We start from the raw sequence: 11,538 nt of genomic DNA, 5'->3' as shown, positions 1-11,538 counted from the left end.
TATAAAACTGTATTTTTTTGTGAAGAATCAACAACAAGTGGGACACAATCATGAAGTGGAACGACATTTATTGGATATTTCAAACTTTTTTAACAAATCAAAAACTGAAAAATTGGGCGTGCAAAATTATTCAGCCCCTTTACTTTCAGTGCAGCAAACTCTCTCCAGAAGTTCAGTGTGGATCTCTGAATGATCCAATGTTGACCTAAATGACTAATGATGATAAATACAATCCACCTGTGTGTAATCAAGTCTCTGTATAAATGCACCTGCACTGTGATAGTCTCAGAGGTCCGTTAAAAGCGCAGAGAGCATCATGAAGAACAAGGAACACACCAGGCAGGTCCGAGATACTGTTATGAAGAAGTTTAAAGCCGGATTTGGATACAAAAAGACTTCCCAAGCTTTAAACATCCCAAGGAGCACTGTGCAAGCGATAATATTGAAATGGAAGGAGTATCAGACCACTGCAAATCTACCAAGACCTGGCCGTCCCTCTAAACTTTCAGCTCATACAAGGAGAAGACTGATCAGAGATGCAGCCAAGAGGCCCATGATCACTCTGGATGAACTGCAGAGATCTACAGCTGAGGTGGGAGACTCTGTCCATAGGACAACAATCAGTCGTATATTGCACAAATCTGGCCTTTATGGAAGAGTGGCAAGAAGAAAGCCATTTCTTAAAGATATCCATAAAAAGTGTTGTTTAAAGTTTGCCACAAGCCACCTGGGAGACACACCAAACATGTGGAAGAAGGTGCTCTGGTCAGAACTTTTTGGCAACAATGCAAAACGTTGTGTTTGGCGTAAAAGCAACACAGCTCATCACCCTGAACACACCATCCCCACTGTCAAACATGGTGGTGGCAGCATCATGGTTTGGGCCTGCTTTTCTTCAGCAGGGACAGGGAAGATGGTTAAAATTGATGGGAAGATGGATGGAGCCAAATACAGGACCATTCTGGAAGAAAACCTGATGGGGTCTGCAAAAGACCTGAGACTGGGACGGAGATTTGTCTTCCAACAAGACAATGATCCAAAACATAAAGCAAAATCTACAATGGAATGGTTAAAAAATAAACATATCCAGGTGTTAGAATGGCCAAGTCAAAGTCCAGACCTGAATCCAATCGAGAATCTGTGGAAAGAACTGAAAACTGCTGTTCACAAATGCTCTCCATCCAACCTCACTGAGCTCGAGCTGTTTTGCAAGGAGGAATGGGAAAAGATTTCAGTCTCTCGATGTGCAAAACTGATAGAGACATACCCCAAGCGACTTACAGCTGTAATCGCAGCAAAAGGTGGCGCTACAAAGTATTAACTTAAGGGGGCTGAATAATTTTGCACGCCCAATTTTTCAGTTTTTGATTTGTTAAAAAAGTTTGAAATATCCAATAAATGTTGTTCCACTTCATGATTGTGTCCCACTTGTTGTTGATTCTTCACAAAAAAATACAGTTTTATATCTTTATGTTTGAAGCCTGAAATGTGGCAAAAGGTCGCAAAGTTCAAGGGGGCCGAATACTTTCGCAAGGCACTGTATTAAATAACACATATGGAATCATGTAGTAACCAAAAAAGTGTTAAACAAATCAAAATATGTTCAAAAGTGAGTTTGTGGAATTTCTTTCCTTCTTCATGCGTTTGAGCAAGGTAGGGGTGATATACAGATGATAACCCTATTTGGTAAAAGACCAAGTACATATTATGGCAAGAACAGCTCAAATAAGCAAAGAGAAATGACAGTCCATCATTACTTTAAGACATAAAGGGCAGTAGCAAAATCCATCAAGCGCTATGATGAAATTGGCTATCAAGAGGACCGCCACAGGAAAAGAAGACCCAGAATTACTTCTGCTGCAGAGGATACCTTCATTAGAAGGTTGCAGTCCAGATTGCAGTCCAAATAAATTCTTCACAGAGTGCAAGTAACAGACACATCTCAACATCAGCTGTTGAGAGGAGACTGATTGAATCAGGCCTTCATGGTCAAATTGCTGCAAAGAAACCACTACTAAAGGACACCAATAATAAGAATTGCTTAGGCCGAGAAACATGAGCAATGGACATTAGACTAGTCCAAATTTGAGATTTTTGGTTCCAACCACTGTGTCTTTACGAGACGCAGAGTAGGTGAACAGATGATCTCTGCATGTGTGGTTCCCACCATGAAGCATGGAGGAGGTGTGATGGTGTGGGAGTGCTTTGCTGGTGACTGTCTGTGATTTATTTAGAATTCAAGGCACATTTAACCAGCATGGCTACCACAGCATTCTGCAGCGATACGGCATCCCATCTAGTTTGCGCTTAGTGGGACAATCATTTGTTTTTCAACAGGACAATGACCCAACACACCTCCAGGTTGTGTAAGGGCTATTTGACCAAGGATAGTGATGGAGTGCTGCATTAGATAACTTAGCCTCCACAATCACCCGACCTCAACCCAATTGAGATGGTTTGGGATGAGTTGGACCGCAGAGTGAAGGATAAGCAGCCAACAAGTGCTCAGCATATGTGGGAACTCCTTCAAGACTGTTGGAAAAGCATTCCTTATGAAGCTGGTTGAGACAATTTCAAAAGTATGCAAAGCTGTCATCAAGGCAAAGGGTAGCTACTTTGAAGAATCTAAAATATATTTTGATTTGTTTAACACTTTTTTAGGTTGCTACATGATTCCATATGTGTTATTTCATCGTTTTGATGTCTTATTATTCAACAATGTAGAACATAGTAAAAATAAACAAAAACCCTTGAATGAGTAGGTGTCCAAACTTTTGACTGTAAATCAACTATATTAGTTGACTAAATGAGTCAATAAGCTGACTCCTTAAAGAAAAAAATGTATGACACAAGACAACACATTAGATGAATAAACATGCTTTATTTCAATCATCAGACATTATACCATAGTCTGTAAAACATTGGAATTCATTTAAAGCCATGATAGTGACTACAATACACTAAGGGCTCTATTCAATCCACGTTGCAGAAGTTCAGCGTTACAGCATGATTGAAATGTAAAGGTAATGTTCCTGCGTAAGCGGAGACTGCATTCACAGTAAACACTGCATATGTCAGCTCAATCAGATATGACCTTTAAATTGCTATCGCGCAATCTGTAACACTTCAGCAACACAGATTGAACAGAGCCCTAAATCCAACAAACAAAAAGACAATGAAAACCATGTCAATATAAAAAACGTGCAGAGAACCTTTCATGTAAAAACATGAAAATGTCTAATAAGGAAAACATGAATTGAGCACAAAATAATCACAAGTGAAAATCTAATTGTTTGAATTCAACATTATGAAGTGAAAAGAATACTAGGCAATTCTTCAATGAGAAAATCGATTGAACAAAGAACTAAACTCGCAGTGTGATGATTGACCGATTAACTGGTTTGTGTTCTGTGATGACAACACAGTGTCTATTACTATTACCCATGACTCTTTGCACTACTGAAACCCGTTGCAAGAGAACAGCATTTTGGACTCAAAACGGCATTGAACTTTGTGTCTCTTTCGATTGGGACAGAATTACATATGTCTGTCTTTAGTGAAGTTTGAGAATACAACGTATGGTCTCTGAGTTATGGTATGCTACAGTAGAACCAATAGGTTCCCTAGCATTGTATTTTATAAACAAACAAAAGAACTAAACTGATTGTACAGATTGAGACAAACAACAGGAGTAGGTGAGGTTTGACAGAACAGATATGTGAACTCTGATGGACAATCTTTAATGGATGGATGGAAATGAAAAGGTAAGGTCAACTGAACTGGAAACTGTGTCGATGAGTCCCTTAGTGAGCCATACCTGGACCTGAAAATGGATGTCTGATCCTTTATCAACAATTACACACATCCTACTCTACACACAGAGACATAAACCCTTAAATTATACATGCATCCTCTAATTCCCTGCAAAATACTATTTTAAAGAATCAAATCAAAAGCTATAGTAAATGATTGTTGCTGTTTTAAAAGCCTTGTTTGTATCAATCAAAGAGTAACAACGGTCCAGTCTATGGCTGTATGTTTGTGGGAAGGATTACAATGTCTGAGTGGGTGTATAGCCAGATTACATAGGCAGCTCTGGTTGAGATAAATGGCAGGGATGGATACCCAATATAGCTCTTGGTACTACCATTTCTGAAGACCCTTCCAAATTACCCTGGTTAACTTGATCACCTTCACTCGATACTCTATTGAGAGAGAGCTACATGCTAAATTAAACCGAGTTCAACAGTCCTAACACAACAATCAACCAGAAAAACAAACAATGAAAATATCAAATAAGAAAAGAATATACATGGTTCTTTGTAGCTCAGTTGGTAGAGAATGGCGCATGTAAGGCCAAGGTAGTGGGTCTGATTCCTGTGACCACACATATGTAAAATGTGAGTCACTTTGGATAAAAGTCCAATTGTAAAATTCTGTGAAAGTCAAGGCCAATAATTATGATAACAAAATAAATCTTTCAGCTTTAATAACCCCAGTTTATAATGATCTACAGCAACAAAACAACGTTTGCAATCTAAATATTGATATACTCTTTATATAAACAGTTTATCGCTATAGCCTTTAAGAAAAATACACTTTATATATTAAATTCAACTCTGAGGCTCACCCTATGTCCAACACATGCCACCCCTTCACAGTGAAACACCTCACTGTTGAGGCGCTACAGATCAGCATTCCAGGATTGAGATTAATGCATACAATTTCTCCTAAAATATCTGGTTTCTCAAATATTTAGGGTCTATTCAATCACATCCGCTTTAGCCGACATCCGCATAGCTGTTGTTTGACCGGTGTCGGAACTGCGTTAGAGCTGTCAAATCCACAAGCGGCTCTTGGCATTATTGCTAAAGCGGACATTGCCATTGGCTGCATGGAGTCACATTAAGAGAAATCCCATGCAGCCTTGTTTATAAGTTAGAACACTGGAATGTGAGATGTAATCTACACCTTGATGATGATTTTCTATTTGTGCGTCATTATTTCTATATAGACTACACTTTCTCGTTCTGAACTTAACGAGAGTGGGACGGGTGTGGCTTCGTGACAATGATAAAGAGCAGCTGCTCTCCGATTTGACAGCTCCAACGCAGTTCCACTTCTGATGCCAAAACATCAGCTATGTGGGTGTCGGCTGTCGCCGGTTAATACTTGATCTGCTTGAATCTAGGCCTTACTGTATATATCATGCTTCGATCTTAAGTTTTTAAAATGGCCTGGTAGATATGGTATGCAATGCATGGTGAACATTTACAACTTGGGCCCACTTATTCCACTGGAACAGTCTTGGCATCTAATGGGAGTGTACAATTAGAACAGTTATAACAATATCCAAGATGAATGCCCACAGTTTTAATCGGGCATAGAAGAGGCTCTTTGTCTTTGGGCAAGATAATGGGGATAGGTGTGTACTTGTTTTGGTGACCATGACAACCATGGTGGTGGGGATGAGCTCATTTGTTCCCGATGACAACCATGCAAACGTGGCCCTGCACGGTTTGAGCATTGCCATAGGGATGACAAGCTGAATGAGTTTGTTTTGCAGAACTCAAACTACCAACAATCATTGACTGCACACATACTTCATACATGACAGTCGTTCAGCTTACTTGGATTCTCATGTGTTGCTTTTTCACGTTACATCTCACTTTAAACAGCTTTTCAGCCACTCCTGTTGCAGGGCTCCATGCAGGCATTCACAACATAAGATGCACGGTGGAAATGCAGCCAAAGCAGAGCATTGGTAAAACGGTTTCTTCCATTTCACTGGAAGGTCTGGGTAGGTAAGGGAGAAGGTACTTTAACATGCTGCATGGTTTCAGTCCCAATGGCATCATCTTGATGTTAGTTCAGCAAAAATGCTAATGCATGAAGAGAACAGATGCTGCGGTTGTTGTTGTTGGTGATGAGGACTGAGGCGTTGCAGCAGAACATGAGAACAGCTTGGACTGTGACAGGCTAGCTAGTGCCTAAAATCAAAAGGCACTGGTAAGTCTGGTATGGAGCATACAGGGCACTGCATACAATGAACTAATAACTGACATAGTGGGTCCAGAGACCAGTCCCTGGGGTCTGTCCTGGTCTCTTTAGAGGACCAAGAGGTGTGTGAGGGGTGGGAGTTGGATATACACACGCAATGGGGTTTGGAGGATCCATATCCAAGAACATTGAGACTGTTGAGGTAATGGTAGGGGGGGGTGCTGTATTCATTCTTCTTGACTTGTGCTTGGAAAACAAGTTGTGGTTGATTGGCTCCATCATTCACATCTCTCAGCATCCACTCTACCACAGACAGATATATATATATATCCTGTACACATCATGCATCTGTACTGGAATAGTATACATCTACTCTTTTTGGCTGCATATTCTATAACTAATGTGAAAATAACATCTATCTTAAAGTTAATTGAATGGAATGTTTGCAGTAGACCACAGTCACAGCACAGCTCCATGTCCTGAGGGCTGTTGCAGTGTCTCTGCTGGATGTCCTGCTTGCTTTTTAGTTAGAGCTGATTTAGATCACAGAGACTAGCTGAGAGGACTCCTTTAGCTATTAAAGCACTAGAAACTTCCTGAAGCCAGAAACAGATGAAAGCCAGCAGATACCCAGCAGCGCACACAAACTGGAATTGTGCACAACTTCTGTTTCTAGACCACACAGATTTGGTCCTTTGTTTGTTTTTTAAACTCAGTACGTCCGTACTTTAGAAAAGTGTTACCATGGTTTCCATGCATCTCTAAGTTACATGCGACTGTTCATCTCAGTGCGGAACAGGTGTTGTTGGAACAATGTAGTGTGGAACCTATGCATTGTATAGTGAGGTAAGATGACCCATGGATAATACACTCATAATATTGCTGCTAAGTTGTATCTGTTTTCCTACTTCAAAAGTTATAACCATTATGAAAATATTACACTAGATGTTAATACTACACGAGATGATAATATTACACTAGATGTTAATATTACACTAGATGTTAATATTACACTAGATGATAATATTACACTAGATGTCTAGATGATAATATTACACTAGATGTTAATATTACATTAGATGTCTAGATGATAATATTACACTAGATGTTAATATTACACTAGATGTCTAGATGATAATATTACACTAGATGTTAATATTACACTAGATGTTAATATTACACTAGATGTTAAGGTTAAAGCAGCATCACTGTGTGATGGAAGATAAGCAGCTTTTAGGACAGGAAAACTGCAATAAGTGTGTGTGTGTGATATATCAGTGATGGGTACAAACATGTCATTAAATCACAGGCAAACTGTGGGATCTTCCTTCCCATGCAGGGTCACATGACAAAGGAAATCACTTGGGGTGTGAATGTATGGAGGGTCAGTGGATAAAAGTGACAGAGGAAGTGACCCAGGAACAGATCGAAGATCAGAAAATCTCCTCCAATATGAAATAAAACCTATCCAGGGAGCAATAGAGAGGAGTTGTTGATTTAGCGTCCTTCTGCCCCGATGGGAGCCATGGAGAGGGTGTCCTCCTCGTCGATGTTGTCCAGCTCCTTGGTGCGCACAGCGTGGGTGATGAGGTTGAGCTCCTCCAGCAGGGTCTCACTGCGGTATGCCACGCGGATGTCCGGGACGTTGGTGCGACGGATGTCGTTGCTCTCTGGGCCCTCTTTGCTGTATTTGGGCCCAAGCCAGTAGCTCTTTGCCTGGAGACAAGAAAGAACATCAGAGCAGAGCACTTGGCACAAAATGGCTGTGGATGAGAGGAGAGGAAGCAGATACCTTGTGGGAGAAGCCGCTCATAAGGACGCTGTTCCTGGCCAGCTCACACATGTCACAGGAGCTGAGCTTCCACACCTGTGTGGCGATGCTGTACTCCTCCATCAGAGGCTCCTGAGGACAAACACACACAAAAGACAAAGAAACATTCAATGAATTGTACTGATTGACTGTACTGACTCACCATTGACGTTGTAGTGTGAATTGTTTTGCCTCTGTGTGTGTTTGTGTATGTGTGTGTGTGTGTCTTGACACCACTCCCCTGTGCACTGACCTTGGTGAAGTGGAACTGTAGGGGGTCGTCAGTGGACAGAGAGACCATGAGGCCTCTGGACAGATACTCAGGCAGGGGGTTGCGGTGGTAGCTGAGGAACAGGCTGTTGTTGCTCAGGGGGGACATGGCAATGCCAATCTGAGCCAGGTAGTACAGGTACTGCAGCACTGGTGCCTGGGGACATGAAGAGGAAAGAGATGCCATATGATATAGTCTATCTTGTTAAATGCACAACTGCAGTATTCAAGGGGAAAGTATATGATTGTTCATCTGAATTCTCTTAAATTTGCTGAAGTAACCTGGTGAGCAAAGTCCCAAAACCAAGACATCATTTAATAAATCAATCAAACCTTCAGAGGTCACCTATGAACTGAACTCTACTATCTGTCAGTCGCGTGGTTGCCATGGTAGTGTGGCGCCGCTATGGGAGACGACGTGTGTGCTGACTGACCTTCCTGAGCAGCAGCCCGTGGGAGATGTTCTCTGAAAGCATGAAACCCGACACCAGGTGGTGGACAGGCCCCGCCTCCCCGCAGTGAGGGCGCAGCACAAACGTGTGGAAGCCACGCCTCCTGCATGTCACAAGCAAACACATATTAGCTTCATAAAGTATATTCATTAACAATCCTTATGTTTTCATGCGATTCATTCATCATTTATGTTATTAAAGGTCCAATGCAGCCGTTTTATCTCAATATCAAATCATTTCTGGGTAACAATTAAGAACCTCACTGTGATTATTTTCACGGTAAAAAAGAAACCAAAATAGCTTTTTAGCAAAGAGCAATTTCTCAAGCAAGAATCTTGCTAGGGCTGTCTGGGAGTGGGGAGAAGAACACTGAAAGCTAGCTGTTATTGTTATTGGCAGAGAGGTTAGGAACTCTGTTTCTTATTGGTCTATTAATTAATTTACTGCCTGGTGATGTCACCAGGCAGATCAAAACTCTATCACACCAAACAAGCTGAAATTTCAGGCAGCCTTTTCAAGCAGCTCTTACAATAAAAGGGCATTATCATAATTTCCACAATTGTACAGTATTATTCCAACCTCATAACGTGTATATATACTGAACAAAAATATAAACACAACATGTAACAATTTTTATGATTTTACAGTTACAGTTCATATAAGGAAATCAGTCAATTTAAATTAATTAATTAGGTCCTAATCTATGGATTTCACATGACTGGGCAGGGGTGCAGCCATGCGTGGACCTGGGAGGGCATAGGCCCACCCACTGGGGAGCCAGGCCCAGCCATTAGAATGACTTTTTCCCCACAAAAAGGCTTTATTACAGACAGAAATACTCCGCAGTTTCATCTTCTGTCCGGGTTGCTGATCTCAGACGATCCCGCTGGAGAAGAAGCCGGATGTGGAGGTCCCTGGCTGACGTGGTTACATGTGCTCTGCGGTTGTGAGGCCAGTTGGGCGTACTGCCAAATTCTTCAAAACGACGTTGGAGGCGGCTTATGGTAGGGAAATGAACATTAAATTCTCTGGCTAAAGCTCTGGTGGACATTCCTGCAGTCAGCATGCCAATTGCACACTCCCCAAAAACTTAAGATATCTGTGGCATTGTGTTGTGTGACAAAGCTGCACATTTTAGAGTGGCCTTTTATTGTCCCCAGCACAATGTGCACCTGTGTAATGATTACGCTGTTTGTTCAGCTTCTTGATATGCCACACCTGTCAGGTGGATGGATTATCTTGGCAAAGGGGAAAATCTCACTAACAGGGATGTAACCAAATTTGTGCACAAAATTTGAGAGAAATAAGCTTTTTGTGCATATGGAACATTTCTGTGATCTTTTATTTCAGCTCATGAAACATGGGACCAACACTTTACATGTTTAAATTTTTGTTCAGTATACACTACCGTTCAAAAGTTTGGGGTCACTTAGAAATGTCCTTGTTTTGAAAGAAAAACACCTTTTTTTGTGCATTAAAATAACATCAAATTGTTCAGAAATACAGTGTAGACATTGTTAATGTTGTAAATGACTATTGTAGCTGGAAACGGCAGATTTTTTATGGAATATCTACATAGGCGTACAAACATCAACAAACATCTTTCTGGTAAGAAAAGGGGCGGGGGCGTATGCCTTATGATTAACGAGACATGGTGTGACCACAACAACATACAGGAACGCAAGTCATTCTCTTCACCTGACTTAGAATTCCTCACAATCAAATGTCGTCCGCATTATCTACCATTCTCTTCGATTATAATCACAGCCGTATATATTCCCCCCCAAGCAGACACATCGATGGCCCTGAACAAACTTTATTTGACTCTTTGCAAACTGGAAACCACATATCATGAGGCTGCATTCATTGTAGCTGGGGATTTTAACAAGGCTAATCTGAAAACAAGACTCCCTAAATTGTATCAACATATCGATTGCGCAACCAGGGCTGGTAAAACCTTGGATCATTGCTATTCTAACTTCCGCGACGCATATAAGGCCCTCCCCCGCCCTCCTTTTGGAAAAGCTGACCACGACTCCATTTTGTTGCTTCCTGCCTACAGACAGAAACTAAAACAAGAAGCTCCCGCGCTCAGTTCTGTTCAACGCTGGTCCGACCAATCTGATTCCACGCTTCAAGACTGCTTCGATCACGCGGACTGGGATATGTTCCGCATTGTGTCCAACAACAACATTGACGAATACGCTGATTCGGTGAGCGTGTTCATTAGAAAGTGCATTGATGATGTCGTTCCCATAGCAACGATTAAAACATTCCCAACCCAGAAACCGTGGATTGATGGCAGCATTCGCGTGAAACTGAAAGCGCGAACCACTGCTTTTAACAAGGGAAAGGTGACCGGAAACATGGCCGAATACAAACAGTGTAGCTATTCCCTCCGCAAGGCAATCAAACAAGCTAAGCGTCAGTATAGAGACAAAGTAGAGTCAATTCAACGGCTCAGACACGAGAGGTATGTGGCAGAGTCTACAGTCAATCACGGATTACAAAAAGAAATCCAGCCCCGTCACGGACCAGGATGTCTTGCTCCCAGGCAGACTAAATAACTTTTTTGCCTGCTTTGAAGACAATACAGTGCCACTGACACGGCCCGCAACCACAACCTGCGGACTCTCCTTCACTGCAGCCGACGTGAGGAAAACATTTAAACGTGTTAACCCTCGCAAGGCTGCAGGCCCAGACGGCATCCCCAGCCACGTCCTCAGAGCATGCGCAGACCAGCTGACTGGTGTGTTTACGGACATATTCAATCAATCCTTATCCCAGTCTGCTGTTCCCACATGCTTCAAGAGGGCCACCATTGTCCCTGTTCCCAAGAAAGCTAAGGTAACTGAGCTAAACAACTACCGCCCCGTAGCACTCACTTCCGTCATCATGAAGTGCTTTGAGAGACTAGTCAAGGACCATATCACCTCCCCCCTACCTGACGCCCTAGACCCACTCCAATTTGCTTACCGCCCAAATAGGTCCACAGACGATGTAATC

General features: G+C 41.9%; 1 protein-coding gene across 4 annotated transcripts in view; it reads right to left on the bottom strand.

The window, feature by feature from the left end:
• Positions 1–2,861: 2,861 nt before the first annotated feature.
• Positions 2,862–11,538, bottom strand: part of LOC112217738 (AMP deaminase 2-like) — a 106,145-nt gene continuing 97,468 nt past the window's right edge. For all 4 annotated transcript variants that reach the window (XM_024378237.2, XM_042296842.1, XM_042296835.1 and 1 more), the window contains exons 15-18: positions 8,515–8,635; positions 8,064–8,237; positions 7,793–7,903; positions 2,862–7,716 (exon numbers count right to left, since the gene is read on the bottom strand). In XM_024378237.2, the coding sequence (XP_024234005.2) occupies positions 7,498–7,716; positions 7,793–7,903; positions 8,064–8,237; positions 8,515–8,635 (625 nt within the window). In that variant the 3' untranslated portion in view covers positions 2,862–7,497. The remainder of the gene's footprint in view (positions 7,717–7,792; positions 7,904–8,063; positions 8,238–8,514; positions 8,636–11,538) is intronic.

The sequence above is a fragment of the Oncorhynchus tshawytscha genome, linkage group LG02 (assembly GCF_018296145.1).
Source record: "Oncorhynchus tshawytscha isolate Ot180627B linkage group LG02, Otsh_v2.0, whole genome shotgun sequence".
In the NCBI taxonomy this organism is placed as follows: Eukaryota; Metazoa; Chordata; class Actinopteri; order Salmoniformes; family Salmonidae; genus Oncorhynchus; species Oncorhynchus tshawytscha.
Note: the sequence above shows the minus strand (reverse complement) of the source record. Positions and strands in the feature narration are given on the sequence as shown.